The sequence below is a fragment of the Lithobates pipiens genome, unplaced genomic scaffold (assembly GCF_037356315.1).
Source record: "Lithobates pipiens isolate NorthernLeopardFrog02 unplaced genomic scaffold, aLitPip1_a1.2 Scaffold_16, whole genome shotgun sequence".
NCBI classification, from domain to species: Eukaryota; Metazoa; Chordata; class Amphibia; order Anura; family Ranidae; genus Lithobates; species Lithobates pipiens.
In genome coordinates this window covers 593,659,225-593,679,450 of record NW_027507748.1, presented here as the reverse complement: position 1 = coordinate 593,679,450, position 20,226 = coordinate 593,659,225, and the positions used below count along the sequence as shown (strand labels likewise).

The 20,226-nt window shown below is 42.5% G+C and overlaps 1 protein-coding gene across 1 annotated transcript; it reads left to right on the top strand.

Moving 5' to 3' along the window:
- Positions 1-11,711: 11,711 nt before the first annotated feature.
- LOC143983842 (keratin, type II cytoskeletal 7-like) lies at positions 11,712-19,787 on the top strand. Its single transcript, XM_077483940.1, has 9 exons — positions 11,712-12,251; positions 12,603-12,814; positions 14,710-14,770; positions 15,441-15,536; positions 15,944-16,108; positions 16,200-16,325; positions 17,584-17,804; positions 17,986-18,020; positions 18,798-19,787. The coding sequence occupies exons 1-9, from the start codon at positions 11,802-11,804 to the stop codon at positions 19,016-19,018; spliced, it is 1,587 nt and encodes a 528-aa protein (XP_077340066.1). The 5' UTR covers positions 11,712-11,801; the 3' UTR covers positions 19,019-19,787.
- The last annotated feature ends 439 nt before the right edge of the window (positions 19,788-20,226 follow it).

Here is a 20,226-nt window from a genome sequence, read left to right as displayed (position 1 = left end):
TTTGAGCCATAGACATAGTGTATACACTGCTCCTAAACCTCCCCAAAGATACGGCCTGCAGGAGTTTCTTTAACGTCCCACAAGCGCACCGCTCCAGTGTGAAAGCACTCGGGCCTTCACACTGGAGTGAGAGGAGAGGCTCTTTACAGGCACTTTGCAGGCGCTATTTTTAGTGATAAAACGCCTGTAAAGCGCCTCGGTGTGAAAGTGGCCTTAACCCCTTGCCTACTGGGCACTTAAACCCCCCTCCTGCCCAGACCAATTTTCAGCTTTCAGCGCTGATGCACTTTGAATGACAATTGCGCGGTCATACAACACTGTAAGCAAATGAAATTTTTAGCATTTTTATTTACACAAATATAGCTTTCTTTTGGTGGTATTTAATCACAGCTGGGTTTTTTTATTTTTTGTTAAACAAACAAAAAACATTTTGAAAAAAAAAAAATCATGTTTCATAGCTTGTTATAAAATTTTGCTAAATATCCTTCATTGATATGCGCCGATAGGCTGCACTGGTGGGCACTGATAAGCACAGATAAAGCGGCACTGATAGTCACAGGTAAGGCGGCACTGATGGCCACTGATAAGATGGCACTGATGGGCCCTGATGGGTGACACTGATAGGTACCACTGATAGATGGCACTGATAGGGCACAGATTGGTGACACTGATAGGTGGCACTGGAGGACACTGGTAGGCTTAAACTGTTGTGTAATTCAAGGTGGCACTGGCAGGTGGCACAGGTGGGCACAGATGAGCCGATGTCCCTCTGAGAGCCACCAGTGATCGGCTTTTTGTTTTGTTCTCCTCACGCTGTCAGCGCGAGGAGAAAAAATAGCCGATTGCCGGCTCTGTTTACATTACATGATCCGCTGTCATTGGATGACAGCTGATCACGTGGTAAGAGGTCGGGATTGACCCCTTACTCCGATCTGTGATCAGCCGAGTCTCACTGATCACAGAGGCCACTCGGGCACGGGAGGATGTCAATAGACATACTCCTGACAAAGTAGGTCCATGCTGTAGCCATCATTTGGCTACGGCGCAGATCTGCAGAAGTTAAAAAAAGGGCCTCAGAAACACACCTGTCCAAGAAAATGAATGGGAAGCTCTTCAAAAGCACATGAAAAGCACTTCAAAATGCCACAAAATGTTTCTTTTGAGCCACGTGAAAAAAAAGCTCACCCTTAATGCCGCAAAAGCTCTTGAAAAGCGTCACAAAAAATGGCAGATGTTTTATGGCCAGTTTTCAAGCATCTCAGTGTGAAAGGGGTCTAAGCCCTTGTACACACGGTTGGAAATTCCGACGGAAATGGTCCGATTGGATTATATTGTCGGAAAATCCGATCGTGTGTGGGCTCTATCGGACTTTTTCCGTCTGAAAAAATTTGAGAGCTGGATCTCAAATTTTCCAACAAAATCCGATCTGACTTTTTCCGAACGTTTGTAGAGAATTCTGATCGGACAAAGTGCCACGCATGTTCAGATCAAAGTACGAGAGCAAAGCTATTGGCTACTAAGTCCTGTCCTGTCGGAACGAACGAACGTCATCACATTCCGAACTATTGGATTTTCCGACAGCTTTGTCCGACTGTGTGTATGCAACACCAGTTTAGGACAAAATCCGTGGGAAAAAAAATCGCAATTTCCGACCGTGTGTACAAGGGCTTAAGCAACGTAAAATACTACCATAATTGCTTAGTAGTTTTAGCCAAGATTTTCTATTTTAGCAAGTATCACATTCTGCATGTAAAGAGAACTATAAATAATACACAATGTGCAACTTAATGAACAGAATCACTTTTTTTTTTTACGTAAAATTCCTGGTTCTGACTCAGAGCTCTGATCATCATAATCAGGAATCTCAGCAGGCCACCTTTGCTCTTATTGACTCAGCGCTGGCTGTATGAAGACACATTGCAGGCGGTATTACATGTACTCTGTCTTTCTGGCACATGAAATGGAAGAGCACAAGGCTAGGGTGTAGCTGGGGAAGGGCAGCAGGGATGGTTGCCTATGGTTCAGAGAGATATGTAAAAATGATTTTCTACTCTTTGCACACGACTGAGATGTGAATCATTTTTTCTTACAATTGTTATATTTTTACCATAATTGCCTTTAGCAGAATTGGAGAATGTGGAAATACGACAATAGTTGCACTATAGGGTGGGAGATGAGTGTGTACCCAGGGTGCAAAGCCCCTTCTAATCTCTCTGGCACTGGGTGCAGGGAGACTAGTAGATAGTATATATTATATGCAGAATAGGATTGCTCAGTTTGGACAAAATGATGGTCACGCCTGTAACCGGCTTGTGTTGGTATTCTACTTCAGGCAAAATTGATTGAAGACAAAAGTTCACATTCCCACCCCATGGCCTGACACACAAAACATTTTTATGCCTTAACAAAGCTTTCCACCGGAGATAAGAGCCTGTTCAGCGAGGCAACTGTAGAGCCTGAATGGTTGGATGCCATTGAATATCTACCACAATAATTTAAGCTCTAGACTTTAACATGACACTAAAACATTTCTTGCTAATATTTATTTTATTTTATTTATTTCAGATACTTATATAGCGCCGTCAATTTACACAGCGCTTTACATATACATTGTACATTCACATCAGTCCCTGCCCTCGATGAGCTTACACTCTAAGGTCCCTAACTCACATTCATACATACACATACTAGGGACAATTTACCTACCAGCATATCTTTGGGGTGTAGGAGGAAACCGGATTACCCGGAGGAAACCCACGCAGCTACAGGGAGAACATGCAAACTCCAGGCAGGTAGTGTCCTAATAATAAAGCTTCTGTTCTGAAATGGATGCTTTTAATAACCCATAGCAACATTTCTTAACTTAGGCCTGCCTAAGCTTGTCACTTTACATTTGACACATAGGGGGTTATTTACGAAAGGCAAATCCACTTTGCACTGCAAGTGCACTTGGAAGTGCAGTCGCTCTAAATCTAATGAGGCGTACACACGACCGGACTTTCCGGCAGACTAGGTGCGAAGGGATTAGTCCGTCGGACAATCCGATCGTGTGTGGGCTAGTCTGGTCTTTTTAAAAAAAAAAAAAAAAAAAAAAAAAAATCAGACAGGCCTACAAAAAGAACATGTTTCAAATCTACCCAACAGACTCAATTCCGATGGACTATAATCGGGAAAACCGTTCATCTGTGTGCTAGTCCGACGGACCAAATACAACGCAAGGGAAGCTATTGGCTACTGGCTACTGGCTATTGAACTTCCTTGTTTAGTCCTGTTGACGCCATCACGTTCAAAAGGAACGGAATTATGAACGGACTCAGTCCGGTCGTGTGTGGCCAAGTCAGTTCGTTCAGAAAGTCCATCGGAACTCCGCCAAAAGTCAGCCGGAAAGTTCGGTCGTGTGTACGCGGCATCAGGGGTAGATCTGAAACGAGTGGAAGCTCTGCTGATTTTATCATCCAATCATGTGCAAGCTAAAATAATGTTTTTTATTTTCCTTGCATGTCCCCCTCGGATCTACAGCAACTTTACTTCCAAGTACACTTGCAGTGCAAAGTGGATTTTCCTTTAGTAAATAACCCCCTTAGGGATCTTGCAGGTTCTGTATTTAATTGTAGTTAATTGAATGCAGGTAAACCACTGACAATATAACTATCCTATAAAATAGCAATGGAACATGTGCAATGAATATCTGTTTTCGAAGTTTTTCAGGATTATTGCACAAAGACAGCAATTTTTAATTATTATTCTACAGGATTTATATAGCGCCAACAGTTTACACAGCGCTTTATAAGTTGAGGGTAGAAAGTACAAATACAATACACTTTAATACAGTAGAAATCAGAGGGCCATGCTCCTTAGAGCTTACAATCTAGGAGGGAGGGTCAAGAGATACAAGAGGTAATAACTGTGGGGGATGGGCTGATGGAGAAAATAAATGTACAGTTGTTAGGTGGGGGCCAAATAGGTTTCTCTGAAGAGATGAGTTTTCAGGGATCATCTGAAAGTGGACAAAGTAGGAGAAATCCAAAAGTCATATAGAAAAAAAAATTCCACCTCAATATAACCTTAATAAGGGCGACCCTCCTTGCCTCCCCTTATTTCTCCCTCTGAGATGTTTTCCAATAGTTAACTAATGTCATCTCAGGCCTGCTTTATCCCAAAGACCCCGTCAGGGTCACTGTCACCTCTATGCGGAAATCGTTTGTTCTTTTCATTTTATTTGCTTGATTAACTGCTCCAATACTGCATGTATTGTCTTTCCCGCATGGCGCAGTTTGCTCCCAGTTGGGGCGCCTAAGGGGGCTATATAATACTTCACACCATACCCTCAACCTCTGGTAAGGTTGATGATATCAGCAGTCACTCATCATCTGTACCTTTCCATGCAATACCAATTATTGGCATTACTGACTGTACGTTATACTTATTCTTTCTGTTCACCTTGTAAAAACAAGAAACAATAAATTCTGATTGGCTGCTGTAGGTTACTGTACTTTCCACAGTGCTCAGTCATGGCGCGCGGCTCACGCTTGTGCAGTGGGTGAAGCCACAGCCGGGTACCCACAGTTAAAATGCTGGCGGCACCGAGCGGAGGGGGAGACGAGCAGGGCTTCGATCCCCCGCATCGCTGGACCCTGGGATAGGTAAGTGTCCGTGTATTAAAAGTCAGCAGCTGCTGACTTCATTTTTTATTTTTTTTTAATGCTTGTTGTGTCTTCCTGACACCTACCATATACTGGAGCCCAAAGGACATCTTGAGCTGAGTGATTAATACCCAGGAATCCTGGCTTGTTCACACCATGACTGTTGAGGTACGTTTTTGGCACATGTATGGTGTAAACAAGGTACATAGAAAGCAATTGTTTTTTATGAGGTTGGATTACTAAAACTGGAGAGTGCAAAATCTGGTGCAGCTGTACATGGTAGCCAATCAGCTTCTAACTTCAGCTTGTTCAATTAAGCTTTGACACAAAAGAAAAAAAAATCTGGAAGCTGATTGGTTTCTGGTTTCTGATTGCCTTCAATGGACATGGTGTAAACAAACATTAAGCCACCATGTTGATATGTACTGCATTTCACCCAAGTGAACAGAACTGGATGCTGATGGACACTTGGATGATGTGGTACTTGATTGATTTATCTTATGCCGCGTACACGCGATCGGACTTTCCGGCAGACTAAGTCGTGTATGGGCTCCAGCAGACTTTTTTTCCCAAAAGTCAGACGGACCTAGAAATAAAACAAGTTTCAAATCTGTCCAACGGACTCGGCTTTCTAGTGTGCAAACCGTTCGTCTGTGTGCTAGTCCGACGGACCAAATACGATGCAAGGGCAGCTATTGGCTACTGGCTATGAACTTCTTTGTTTATCCCATTTACATCATCATGTTCAAAACTAACAGACTTTCGAACAGACCAAGGGTCCTTTCACACGGACGATTCGTTCAGATCCGAGTTTTTCAGGCGGACCTGAACGGATGCTCCATAGAGCTCTATGGAGCGTCGGATGTCAGCGATGACATCCGAGCCGCTCCAATCCAAAAAAGTGTGACGGAGGAAAAAGCTATTTTTCCATCCGTCATCGGATCAGGTGACCACGGACGCTGAGGTCCATCGTCACCCGATCTCCCATAGGGGAGAGCAGCGCTTTGACAGGTCCATGCCTGCGCAGTGTGCAGAGACAGATCTGTCCTCTGCCTGTTCAGCAGAGATCGCTCCGGCGATCCCCGCTGTGCAAGCGGATATCCACAGGGCGGATCATCACTGATCCGCCTCCGTGTGAAAGGAGCCTTAGTCCGGTCATGTGTGGCCAAGTCCGTTCGTTCAGAAAGTCTGTCGGAACTCCACCGAAAGTCAGTCGGGAAGACCGTCGGACCTAGTCCGTTAAAAAGTCCGGTCGTGTGTACACGGCATAAGGCCCCATGCACAATAGGCGATTATCCCCAGTGTATGGGGTTTTGCCATTTAGCCACTGCTTGCAGCCTGTAAAACTGAGAGTCTGACAGCTCATGTGGCTGCATTGGGCTGAGCGGTGCACTGAGCAGTACTTCTTTCGGGCTGTATGTGTCCAGAAATGAATGCCCGGAATGCAAGAAATCAGTATTCCGGCCATTCAACCCTTGGTGCATCCTGCTCTAAGCGCACATAATTGTAACTCCAGCTGCAGCAGCTCCTTGCCACCCATCCAGACATCGCATCTTTGCCACCAACCTGTAGCTAAATGCCAGAACCCCATGCACCAGGGCTAAACACCCATAGGGCTTAAGTGGCCCAAAATTTAGGCCGGCCATACACCCTTGGTTGCAGGAAAGAAATAGAATTTGCTTGATTCCCCCATCAACACAGACAGTGTTAATGCGGGAATCCCTCCTGCTGGGCCATTGTCTCCTCTCAGTGGTTGGGAGACCGGAGAAGCCGTCCCCGCTGGGAGAACACAGCGATTATCGATTGATCAACTTGGTACATTCAGTCTGCTGTTTAACGGTTGGAATCAGCAGGAACCGGCTGAGATTCGACCGTGTATGGCTGGCCTTAGGAAAGCCATGACCAGCATGGGAAATTCAGAAACAGGAGTATTTGTTTCTATGAGCTCAAAGAATGGCAGATCTTGGTATCAGAAGAAAAGTTTGCATTGGCAATAAATGGTCAGATTCTTATGTTAATTGAAAGGACCAACATTTTCTATTTTTCCAATTACATGCCTAGAAAAGGATGCATTCCTCATGAACTGGAGAATTTTTTTCAGCACACAGTTTTCAGGCAGCTATTTTTTAGAGATGATCTAATCTCTTAGGCATGAGCTCCAAAAGAAAGTACCTAGCACCCCTGGCACTGTATGCACTAGAAGGTATAGCGATCTATAGGTCAGTGTATACAAGCAAAGCAATGGCTTTGATTTATGATTTCCTAAACATTCTTTATGACAGACGCTCTTCTAATTCTGCAGACATTCTTTCCTATGAAAGTGTTACATGAACAATGAACTCTTACTTCTAAATAACTGAACAGTGAAAAGACTAATGTATCAATGCAATGTATTCATTGTTGCTTGCAATAGAGATTTTCCAGAATGCTGGATAATGTACTTCAATGCACTTGCTATTTATGCTTTCTTACCCATTCTTGCACCAGATATAAAAATCATACTTTATTTTCCCAGTTTCGTTATACGGTACTCTAAACTATTTGTGTTGCCCTGCAGATAAATAACAGTCTGATATGCTCCGTGTAATCTAATATAAATATTACTGACCACACACTTTGTGTGTCTAAACACATATAAAACGGTAAATCTAAAGCTGTATAAAATAATATTAAGTATAAACTTTCTCTGTTTGCTACCTTTCCAAAAGTAACATGCTGTTCATACCACACAATAGGAACACACCCCTCTGGTCACCGACTTCCACATTCCAGCCATGACACTAGTTGCTGCCCAGATTAGAACTAATAAAACATTGTTAACCATGCAAGGGAAGAAACATTAGAACGTCTAATGGCTGTACACACGGTTGGACATTCCAACCACAAAATCCATCAGATTTTTTTTCCGATGCATTTTGCCCCAAACTTGTCTAGATAAGCTTTCATCTTGTAATTTATTCTGAGCATGCATAGTGCTACAACGAGCGGCGCTTGAGCGTCAACGCGCCCCCAGTGTGAAAAGGGTCTTAGTGCATGCACAACAAAACACATGTGCAGACACTAGGTAACTCTATAGTGCATGCGCAGATGTGGTGCAGGGCTCTCTAGATACAAGCACACCAGGGGGCAGTGACGTCTAGACCAGAAGAGCAGAAGTACTACTTTGCAGCACAAAGTCGCTTAAAAAAAAGAGTCTGCTGGGAGGGGGAAAGGGAGGAAGCAGGAGGGGGGACAACTTCACTGTTAGACCCGCTTAAGACAGGTGCGACTTGTCAGGTGACTTAGTCGCCTGACAAGTCGCGTTCCATTCTGTACTATGGAACCGTTCTAATAGGAACGACTCAAGTCACTCCAACTTAGAAAAAGGTTCCTGTACTACTTGGGGGCGACTTGCATTGACTTCTATACAGAAGTCATTTTGCAAGCTGCCGCTGAAGTCGTGTGCAGGTCGCCTTACAGAGTAGCTCTGCAAGTCATGCTGCCCCTGTGTGAACCCACTCTTAGGGTACAGGTCCACTTTAATGACTGGTGCTACATACAGTTACATAGTAGGTGAGGTTGAAAAAAGACACAAGTCCATCAAGTCCAACCTATGTGTGTGATTATATGTCAGTATTACATTGTATGTCAGTATGTAAGGGCTGATTTATATCTATGCATTGCAGGAACGCACAAATGAATGCATGCGTTACCGTATTGCGCAGGAACACACGTTAATGCATTGTGGCACCGTTCATTTTGAATACGCCTAAGGAAATGCATTTTTCTGAATGTGCTGCGTACCATAACAATGCACTATAGTTTATTGACTTAATGCAGCACACACAAATGCGCAACATAATGCACAAATGCGTTACACACCTGACTTGACCCTGAATGAAACATGTACTTAGAGATGTACAAAGTCTACCATTGCTCTTTCCTCCTCATTTTGGTCTGATCTATATAGTGGAATATAAAATGCACTTTTTATCTTTCAAAAAATATTTCCCAGTGCTGAACCTTTCATCCAATTTCTAAATTGCTACATTTGTACATTTTAAAAGTCAATATAAAGGAATAGTAGTGGTAACAAAAGTCCTTGTGGATTTAATTAATCTTTTTTCTTTGGTTAATTCTCCTATAAAGGGGCGCGGCAAGGGGCGTGTCCTATGCCTACATACATTTGTTAGTAGGTGTTCCTCATTCCCATCTCTAAACCCCTGTACGCACGGTCGGAGATTCTGCCAACCAAATCCATCGGATTTTGTCCGTCAGATTTAGTCTGACGGATTGTGTCCGAAACTATTACATACGCACGGTCGGACTAAGTTGTCGAAAAATCCGATCTTTCAGAACGTGATGACGTAATTTCGTTACGATGGGACTACATTCAGGCTAGTAGCCAATAGCTTTGATGTAGGAATTTGATCTGAGCATGCGTGGCACTTGGTCCGATCAAAATTCGCTACACGTGATCGGAGTATGTCCGATCGAACCAGTTGGTCGGGAAATATTTCCAACATGTTGGAAAATTGGGTCCGACGGATATTCGGACGGAATCAGTCCGATGCATACCACACACAGTCGGATCGACGACACGGTCCGATAGGACACATTCCGACGGATTCTCTGACCGTGTGTACAAGGGCTAAGACCCCTTTCACACCGAGGGCATTTTGCAGGCGCTATAGCATTACAAATAGCACCTGCAATCTGCCCTCAAACTGCTGCTCCATTGTCTCCAGTGTGAAAGCACCGAGGGCTTTCACACTGGAGCGGCGCGCTGGCAGGACGTCAGGAAAAGTCCTGCCAGCAACTTCTTTGGAGCGGTGTGTTTACCGCCCCTCCACCGCTGCTCCCCATTGAAATCAATGGGGCAGTGCGGTTATACCGCCAGCAAAATGCTGCTATTGCGGCATATTGCGGGCGTTTTTCACCCTTTCTCAGCTGCTAGCGGGGGGTAAAAGCACCCCGCTAGCGGCCGAAATGCGCAAATTCGACGGTAAAGCGCCGCTAAAAATAGCAGCGTTTTACCACCGACACTATTAGCGCAGCAGTGTGAAAGACGTATAAATGTTGAGAGGTATGCTCTTTCTGAAAATGCTAAATGCTTGGCTGTCACTGTCTTCAATACTTTCGGACGCCGATCTGTCTAAAGCTGGCAATACGCAGAGTAAATTTCAGCTGTTTCCTAATGAAATGGCCGAAATATGCTCCATGGGTGGCCCTATGTGCACCTTCCCACCCTACATTCTTCATTTGAACAATCAAAGGAGCTGGATGGAAAATTGTCAGCAAACAGATCCTGTATCCAATCAGATGCAGGCGCTGTTGGAGTATTTTGACAGCCAAATGCCAGAATACAAAAGCCGTAGCGGGAAACCTGTCCATCTGTGCAATTTAACTCTGGTTCACACTAATGCGACGTGGGAAACGCACAAGATCCACTGGGTTTCGCCGCATTCGCAGTCCAAAGCAATCACATTATCTTCTGCGGGTGTCAGTGTTATCTTATCGTCACCCCAAAACAGGTCGTAAAACGCAGTGCGATTGCCAGAATCGCATCACATGGGTGTGAACGCCCATGCAATGTGATTGGGGTGGGGGGAGGGTCCTACACCGTTTTGCTGCAGATGCAATGGGATTTCAGCCATACAAAATGTAAGGCTGGAATTGCATCGCATGTGATGTGCACAGGAATGTAGTGTGATCCCTGTGTGAATCACATGCAGTGTTTTCCATGCAGCTCGGTGAACCTAGGCTAAGTGTGGATAGAGGAATATGTTTTTTTTTTTTTGGTTCCGCCCATAGGCAGAACAAAAAAAATAAAAAATCTTTGTGTGTATGGCCAACTTCAGAGCAAAGTCGGAACTTCTAAATTGCATACAGCTAAGTCATGGGCTGAAGCCAGCTGAGCCCTATGACAGCTAGATGCTGTCTGTTTAGAATCAGAATATTTTATCTAGCCCCTTTACTACTACCTACAACTTTTAAACAATGCATCCAATGCTGTGATTGTTGACTTTTTTATGTAAGTAGTGGCGGGCATACCAGACTTATCTCAGAATTTAATCAAATTTTGTTAACACAAGTGCTTTAATTTGCAAGGACTTGCCTTGAGCTAACATGAGTGGGGATTTAGTCATGTATACCAGTATGACAAACGATCTTTTCCCCGCTGTCTAAACACCCTAAAAGCTGCTCTGTCAATGCATTTCAATGATTGATTGAGCATTGATGATAGCGGCTGCCATGCATCCTCCAAATATGATTATAAATTAGGATTTCCAAATAACTGCTTTAAATATTGCTTCATAGGCTCACTAGACTTAAACAGTGCAAAGTGCAGTAAGCAATAGGTTCAATGTATGCTGTACTTCATTGACTGTCATCAGCAAAGTATATTCTACTTAGATATCATGTTCTGCGCTTTGCTCACAAAACGCATCGAACATGCACTTCTGCAGAAGAACGTCTATACGTTTTGCCTTGTTCATTGCACTTCACAGGATAACAATACGCTTTAGTTTAGGTAAATATAAAGTATGTGAATTACTATTAATATATCTTCATTTCTAACGATTAATCAAAATAAAACATTTGCATTAAAACTGTCAATGAACTTTGAATTGCAGCTGAAAATCTTTTGCATTTTTAATTGCTGAGTTGTAAATTCTTCATCCTTATCTAAATATGAGTCACCGCACATATAAGCTCTGTATTGTGCCAACCTCCGTTGCTTTAACTCCCTCGTTGCTTTAGGGAAGACTTGTAGACCGTTCTGCAGGTGCTTATTGTAGTAAGACTAAAATCTAAAAGCTGCACTGTACAGGAATAGAATGGGGAGCTGCATGATAAAGTGTATTTGCAGACTTGTACAGGCGATGTTAAGTAGTGATTGTGTGTGTGTGTGTCCAGACTGAGAATGTTGGAGTGGTCACTGGGAGGGACCGTGCAAGAAGGTGTGGACATAGCTGCAGGTAACAGACTGCGGATGGCAGCCAGCCACACCTAGCTGTGACATACCGTAAACTGATCCCTCTGCCCCCTTCCCCCAGCCCAGTCCCAGCTCCAATATAAAAGGAGAAGCTGCAGCTTCAGAAGCACTGGATCCGTCAGACAGACCAGCAGCACCAGTTTCTTCTTCGCCTCTCATTATCATCTCCACTTGGCACAATGTCTTACCAGAGCTTCAGCACCCGATCTGCTGTCCCCCAGGGAGGCGTTAGCTCCTTCAGAGTCAGCCAGACACGTTCCTCCAAAGGTTCTGGCTTCGGAAGACCAGGGAACTGGAGCAGCTCTAGCTTGTCTAATGTGGGCTCCGTGAGAAAGAGCGTTTCCTATGGTGTGTCCAGTGCCAGGTCTGGCGCTGGTGGCGGTTCCCTTTATGGCATCGGCGGTGGATCTGGGTTCGGCGGTGGAGCCGGATTCGGTGGTGGAGCTGGATTCGGTGGTGGCTATGGCGGTGGCCAAGTAGCTGGACCTGGAATCCATGAAGTGACCATCAACCATAGCCTGCTGGCACCCCTTAATCTGGAGATTGACCCCAACATCCAGGTTGTTAGGAAGGAGGAGAAGGAACAGATCAAGACCCTGAACAACAAGTTTGCTTCTTTCATTGATAAGGTAAGGACTTTTAAAAATGAATTATTGTGTCCGTATTTTTAGCATTGTTCAAGTTAGGCTCTTGGCTGTTTATTTAGTAAAAAATGTTGCATTTCATAAGTTCTGTTGCTATTAATCAAATTAATTGATTTGATCAATTGTGCACAGATGTAAACAGTGTACCCTTTTACGCATTTATTGTACTGAGTATTGGTATATGCTACCGTATACATATGAATTTGAATTGCATGCGTCATTCTTGCTGCAGCTGAGGACCATACTTCTATTCCTATCTGTAGCAGGTTATGTGTTAAACTTCTGCACTGTCTAGACCGTCTTTACATTTTCCTTCCTGCTTGCTGTTTTTAAAAGGTGAGATTCCTGGAACAGCAAAACAAAGTTCTGGAGACAAAATGGGATCTTCTGCAGAACCAAAAGTCTACCAAGGCCAGCAACATCGGCCCCCTGTTCGAGGCTTACATTTCCAACCTGAGGAGGCAGCTGGACAGCCTGGTCAACGATAAGGGCAGACTGGACGGAGAACTCAGGAACATGCAAGATCTGGTTGAGGATTTCAAGAACAAGTAAGTAATCAGCTTGGTAAACGCAGCTCCTAATATAAATAGCACAGTACTTTCGTAACTCAACCTGTTACTGATTATAACTGCAGAAGATTTTGTAACTGTACCTAGGTTTTTGAAGATGGGAAGCACCTGCATTACTCTAATGATATATTATTATAAAGGCTCTTGTATGGGTAGGCACCACGCCCTTACTGTACCAAAGAAAGCTGGAAAGAGGGGGGAGGGGTTGCAAAATCCTGTGTTGGCCAAGCAGAGGCCCACAGGATCTAAAGCAAACAATGCAGATAAACCCAGGGTGTGTCCCTTACAGGAAAGTCAATAGCAGGTAATCTATATCAGGTGATATCTAGATGTCCAGCGCTAGTGAATACAAAAGGCTTGGTATCAATGCACAAGTATCAGTTCAATCATTGCTGGCTGCTTCTATCTTCCTGCATTGTCTACAGAGCAAAGGACCACACACACACGTATATTTAATCCTGGGGAATTTTTTTTTTTTTTTTTTTACAGTTTTAGAGTGTGAATAGACGCAGTGCTTATTTAAAAAGCTGCATAGGCAGATTATATCCTATTTGTTTGTATACCTGTTATTTCACATTTACAGCCAGCTTTAGCAAGCAGTGCACCGATTCATTATAACAGCTCGATCCATTGTTGGAAACTTCTCATGCAAACACCGTTTCCTGCCAAAGTTTATAATGAAAGCTCCCTTGATACATAAAAACAGCACAAAGGCTAACCTTTTCCTGTCTAGTGAAAGTTAAATAAAAAAAATTTAAGTGTCAGAGGAAGGAAAAGTGGAGCCATTTCCCCCAGCAACTAGATTCCATGGCACAGGTTCTCACGGCAAATTGCTGAATGAAAGCCAAACCTGATGCATTGCTATGGGTGACCGCCTTACCTTAGGTTTCATAAATGCGTCCTTCAGAGTTTTGCTTTTAACTATATCAATCCTTGTTGAACAAAGTGTCTAAAATAATAACTCTGTGTATTCTCACAGCAGTCACCTTCCTCTTTAGTTTTCCCAGCTTGGTGGAATGGAAGAAAACAGCCAATGACTGCTCTGTTGATGTAAATGGTTCATGTTTAAAGTTGGCCATACATTAAGCAAATTTTGGCCAGTTCCAAAAAAAATAAAAAACAGAAAATTCAAGCCATGGGTGGCCATGTTGACAATCCTTTGAGTTAAATATCAAAAGAGCTTTGTGAAACATTGTTTGCAAAACGGAGGCAGACAGTCTTTGGGTATTGTGACAGGGGTGGGAGCCGGCTATTAGAATACAATGGCCAGCATGTGAGATCCCTCCAGGGGAAACAATAGACTTTTTTCGCTTGTTCAGCCTGCAGGGCTGAGCAAGATAAATCTTAGTGTATGGCCAGCTTTAAAAACATGGAAACTGTTTCTGAAGTTTGGCTAACAAAATTTGATATGGTGCTGCACAGAATTTCAAGTGTCAGCATCCCGTCGCCTTCTACGCATGGAGGCACAACTAGTCTTAGCATGCCATGCTGGAATTTGTAGAATCAAAGGGAAGCAGGACTGACCTTTTTAGTAGATGGAAGACAAGGCTTGGCTCTTCATACAGTGTGCTGACCTTGAAGCATTTCTTCAGCCCAGTTTAAATTTGAGAGTATAAAATTAGAGGCAGTTACAGGGGAAATTACAGCAAGGTCTGCTAGTTCTGTCTTCTTCTGAAATGCCACAAGTCTTAGGATAGAGTAACCTATTAAACAAAGCATAAAAGTCTAGATCCGGCTGCGTGTTGTCCTGAGAAGATTATATAACACTGAACAGAAAGGAGTACAGTTTGATTTTTTTTTTTTTTTTTTTTGTACTGAGGAACTCGGTCTGCCAAGAATACTTACAATCCCTGTCTCTCCTTTCCTTCTTGCAGGTATGAGGATGAAATCAACAAGCGCACTTCAGCTGAGAATGAGTTTGTCGTGTTGAAGAAGGTACAATCTTTTACATGTGCAGCCTTAGTGCAGCTTGTATTTCAGTCATATATCCAGGTCAAAAACTCAGTCGCTGTGAAAAGCAAAGGTTAATCTGGCATGATAGATACTGCTCACAATGATGAGTTTGAGTACACTGGTAGGCATGGAGATCATACACAACAAGACTGCAAAGTTCAGTTCACTTTATGGCACAACTAAGTATAATTTTATTGTCACCGCAATAACCTTTTGACAGACAATTCTTTTTTCCTGTTTTATTAGTTTAGAGAGGGCAAACAATGAAAGATTGCCAACTTTTTTTTTTTTTTTTTTTTTTTTTTTTTTCCCACTGAGTTACTACTGTTTTTGCCTTCCAAATAAGCCCTTATTTTATTAAAAAAAAATATATATATATGATCCTACACAGTAGATATGTGGTTGGCCACAGTAATAAAAAGCGAGCTGGTTTTCAGAACTTTTTCTTTTACAGACACTCACAGCTTATTTCAATACCCAAGTTTTGCTTTGCTTTATCTGTGAAATCTTTCCTTACAAGTTTTGATATTAAGATGCTTGCATCTAGAAGAATACATTCAATCAAAAGACCATCTTTTAAGCTTAAAGGCATTATCAGGATTTCTGCTGGGCCAAATAATAATTGACCTGTTCTTTCTTCTGGTCTATGCAGGATGTGGATGCTTCTTACATGAATAAGGTAGAATTGGAAGGCAAGGTCGATGCTCTCACTGATGAAATCAACTTCCTGAGGGCCCTGTATGAAGCTGTAAGTAAACACGTTTTATTTAATACAGTGTCCAATACTCTATCAAATATGATTACTCCTCCTTTTTATAAGCATTGCATATAAATGTAAATTTGGTGAGAACAAATACGTATGAAGACAGGTGGAGTAATACTTGGCTTGTATTGCAGTGGTAGGCAACAACCAGCTCTACATTTGTTGCAGAAATGCAAATCCCAGCATAATGGTATTTGTAGACTTGCAGCACCTGAAGATCTGTTGTATGTATCACTCCAATCCTATAAGCATTTTTCAGTGACCATTCTTGCACACATATATATATATATATATATATATATATATATATATATATATATATATACTTGAATCAATATTAGAAGCTTGCCTGTAATAAAAAATCTAATGCCGATACTTGTGTTTCACTAAAGGAACTGCGTGAGCTGCAGGCTCAGATCTCCGACACCTCTGTCGTCCTGTCCATGGACAACAACAGAGCTTTGGATCTGGACAGTATCATCGCTGAAGTCAAGGCTCAGTATGAAGAGATTGCTGCTAAGAGCCGTGCAGAGGCAGAATCTACTTACCAGAACAAAGTAAGTGTTTTTTAACTTATATATTTTTTTGGCCATATAAAGTACATAAATTACACTGATCTCTAAATGTGCCATTATTGTCCACCAACAGTACCAGGAGCTCCAGGCCACCGCTGGCCGTCATGGTGATGATCTGCGCAACACCAAGCAGGAGATCTCCGAGCTGACCCGCGGCATCCAGAGGTTGCAGGCTGAGATTGAGAATGTGAAAGCACAGGTAATTATTTAATATCAAATTCTTAAAATGTCTAATTTTAAGTGAAAAACTAAATCAGATATTATAAAGAAAACCGTCAAAGCAGAAAAAAAAAGCTTGGCTGCTACAGATTTGGTATGATCAATCTAAAAATAGATTAGATTGGATGAGGTAGGCTTACAGCAGATATACATGAATGTGCTTTAGGAAATCCCTCAACATCACTGCATGGTTACTTATAGTGAACCTGTGCTTTTACCTATATATGTAGGACTAAGCAAGTTCATGGTAATAAGAACTTTCACAGATTCACACACTTATCATCTTTTCTCTTAGCTGTGCCATTCAGCTGCTGTGGGTAGGGATGAGCTCTGGCGTGTTCGCACACTGCACGTGCTGAGCCCGCCAGGAAGTCGGCGCTGCACTAATCACAGGCTGTGAGACATTTCCCGATCTCTGCAGCCGCGCATCGGTGCAATGGGGGGGGGGGGGGCTGTGTAAGATTGAAGTCATAGCGTTCTTAAAATGAACCCCCCCCCCAGAGGACAGTGTGATTGGCTCATTGCTGTCACATGTTCCTCTATACCTGGAGGTACTGGGCTCTGAGTGGTACGGCGGAGGTGTGAGAGAAAACTGGGGATTAAAGCAAAACTTGCTTTGTTCTGAATGCAAGTCTTGCTTTAAAGCTCATATGTCCCTTTTAATGTCTATGGTTGTCAATTTCTTACATGTTTAGTATCTACAAAAAAGGATTTGTACTGGGCAGCTCTTGCAAAGTAAAATGTCATTCTATGTATTTACACTTTAGCCATTGTGCTGTCCTGTATAGCATTAATATGCTGTAAATAATGCAATGCACTTGTGCTGCTCCCTTATCTATTATAATACTTCATAGCAGGTGCAATTACAGAAGATTTAATGTTGCCTGGAAGCCACATAAAGCAAGCAACCGACGTGCATTAGGATTAGTTACCGTTTAAATCCTTTTGTAAAAATATAGTTCAAGGGCAGGGTGCGGCTGCATGAATCATAATGTGATCACCTGCTGCTTTTAAATAATTCAGGTGATAACATTTTCTTTCTGCCAGCACAATGATCGCAGACTAGCTGGCATAGCCACCTGTTTGATTCTGTCAACTCATCACTCTATTCTGTCATTTCCTTCGAGATCTGATATTGTGACTTTTGTAAAACCGGGTGCAAAACCAACACCTAGAGCTGCAGATGAGGCACAGAATGGTGCAATGTTATTGAGCACCTTGTTTCTTTCTATTTTCAGCGTGCTAAGCTGGAGGCACAAATTGCAGAGGCTGAGGAACGTGGGGAACTGGCACTGAAGGATGCTCGGGAGAAACTGGCTGAGCTGGAGGGTGCTCTACAGAAGGCCAAGCAGGACATGGCTCGCCAACTGAGAGAATACCAGGAACTGATGAATGTCAAACTTGCTCTGGATATTGAGATCGCCACCTACAGGAAACTCCTGGAAGGAGAGGAGAGCAGGTAAATTTTTATTTATTTTTTTAAACCTCATTGTGTATTTATAGTACGGATAATCATAATTTCCTTTTTAGCAGTTGTACAACCTTATATATGCTTATGACTGAGAATATGTTCAAGCACAGTCACAAAAGACACATCATTTATCCTGTATTCATTTTTCTTTATCTCCTTTTATTTTTAGGTTGGCTGGTGAAGGTGTTGGCGCTGTTAGTATGTGTAAGTATCTCTCTATGACTGCACGCAAGATATACAGAACCAGTGTAGAAATGGGCAGTAAATCTATATATTATGTTGGCTAAGCAACAAAGTTAGATACACGTTTTCAGAATGTTTAGTGGCATCTAGTATTTTCCTATACACATCTGAACCTTTTTAGCCACTAATCTTTCAGAAGTCTATCACAGGCAGCCTTTGCTAAACATTCCGTTCCCTAAAATGGCCTAAAACATTTCATAATGGCCTCTAATAAAGGAAGCTGATGCTGATCGAATTGTGTGGGCTGACACTTCTGAAAATGCTTGTTAACTTTAGCTTCTCTGCGTCACTAGGGGTTATTTACTAAAGCTGGAGCGTGCAAAATATGGCGCAGCTCTGCCTAGAAACCAATCAGATTTGAGATTTTATTGCCAAAGCTTAATCGAACAAGCTGGAGTTAGAAGCTGATTAGCAACCATGCACACCTACACCAGATTCTGAGTGCACCAGTTTTAGTAAATCTCCCCCAGTGAGTCAAGACAAGCATGGAGCCATTAAAGTCAGACCTCTTAATATGCAAAATTTTTAAAAGCTCAACAAGTAAGGAAGCCAGTGGATCAGCATGACAGATAACTAGCACATTCAGAAGTAGAGGGCAGCCTTTAATATTGAATGCACAGATCAGGGACGTATAATGCAAGAATCTCTCTTACATAAAGATTTCTTGGTCCCTTACTTTTGTGAATGACTGACGGTATATAGCAATATAACCTAAAATATATTTTCTTGTCTTCACAGCTGTTGTGAACACTAGCTCCTCCTCCTCTGGTGGTGGCTATGGCGGAAATACCTTTTCAGCTGCACCAAGCTTTGGTTTTGGAGGTGGATCCGGGTTCGGAGGTGGGTACGGAGCCGGTAGCTCTTTGAAGTTCAGCAGTGGTGGCGGCAGTGGATCATCCGGTGCTGTGAAGTCCTACTCCGTGACCACATCTTCCAGCAGGAGCAGCTCAAGATACTAAGAAGTTTACTTTTTAATGACATCTTTAGTGCTATCCATACCCCCATTAAAGTCCTAACATTTTCTTTACAGTACAGAGGCACAGTATTTTAATACTGGGGTTCTGTTAAGTCCTTTAACGTCAGAGAAAGCTTTTTATCATTCTAAGTTTCTGCGTCTGTTCTTTCTCCTTTTTTAGATGAGGTTTGGGGGTATGTCTGGTTGCTGGGGTTGTCTGCAGCACCTTTCTCCTTGCCGTCTTCTTCTTTGCTTCTTCTTACTACCCATAAACCTGTGCTGTCCCTCAGTGAGTCACCAGTGGCCTTTGTTACAACTGACTGGTGGTTGTAAGATGAAGCGTGGTCTGTCCCACAAATGCTTGAGGCCCTTATGAAATAGAACCTCTGCAAGTCATTTTTGGTCAATGATGCTGATGCCAACACCCCCCAAAACAAGTCAATTTCTACAGTATTTCTGGGGGGAGGGGGGTGAAATTTTAAAGTTTATTTTTGCAGAGAGAATTGCCATGATTGTATATAAGAGTAAAGATACATGGTGCTATTTTTCACCCTTCAAACATCATAAAGCCTGTTCCATTGAAAAAGTCACCAATGCTTTTTATTAAAAGTTTGTACCTGCATCTTGTGCAAGAAGTAGCACTGGAAAAGCATGTCCACTCTAATGTCTGGTCTGTGTTAGTTGGTGGAAGTCTTCTGATTTTTGTGGGGAGGGATTTTATGTGTGGGTGTGAAATTGTGAAACATCTCTAATAAAATTCCTTCCAGTTCATATATTCTGCGTCTGGATTTTATTTCTTTTGCTATGAACTTTGCACTTGTGTAACATTGTTCTGAAGCTAGAGGGTGAAAGGGCTTCTGATAGCCGATTTTGAAGCTTTTCACTTATAAAATAAAAAGGTAAATGCCGATAAACATTTTCTTTAAAAGGATGTGATCATAAATAAAATATCTTATATTTCTGTTCTGCTAAGCCAAGCAAACCATAGTAGTACAGTATAGCACATTGCCATACAGTTAGAATATTTTTAGTACATGAAAGTCATGCTATTTTCAGGGCTGAAGCAGTGAATGCTGGATGCTAAAGGAATACTATAGTCTATTTAAAGGCGACCTGAACTCAAAAAATGAAGAGCTGCTATGTCACAGGAAGCTTCTATAAATGTCAGCTGTGCCTAAGCAGTAACATGAATATGTACTTTTTATTTTAAAT

Coding starts and splice junctions, on each gene's coding strand:
- LOC143983842 (XM_077483940.1), top strand. CDS start 11,802: ATGTCTTACCAGAGCTTCAGCACCCGATCTGCTGTCCCCCAGGGAGGC. Junction 16,326..17,583: donor TTGAGAATGTGAAAGCACAG/GTAATTATTTAA, acceptor TTCTATTTTCAG/CGTGCTAAGCTGGAGGCACA. Junction 17,805..17,985: donor CTGGAAGGAGAGGAGAGCAG/GTAAATTTTTAT, acceptor TTTTATTTTTAG/GTTGGCTGGTGAAGGTGTTG.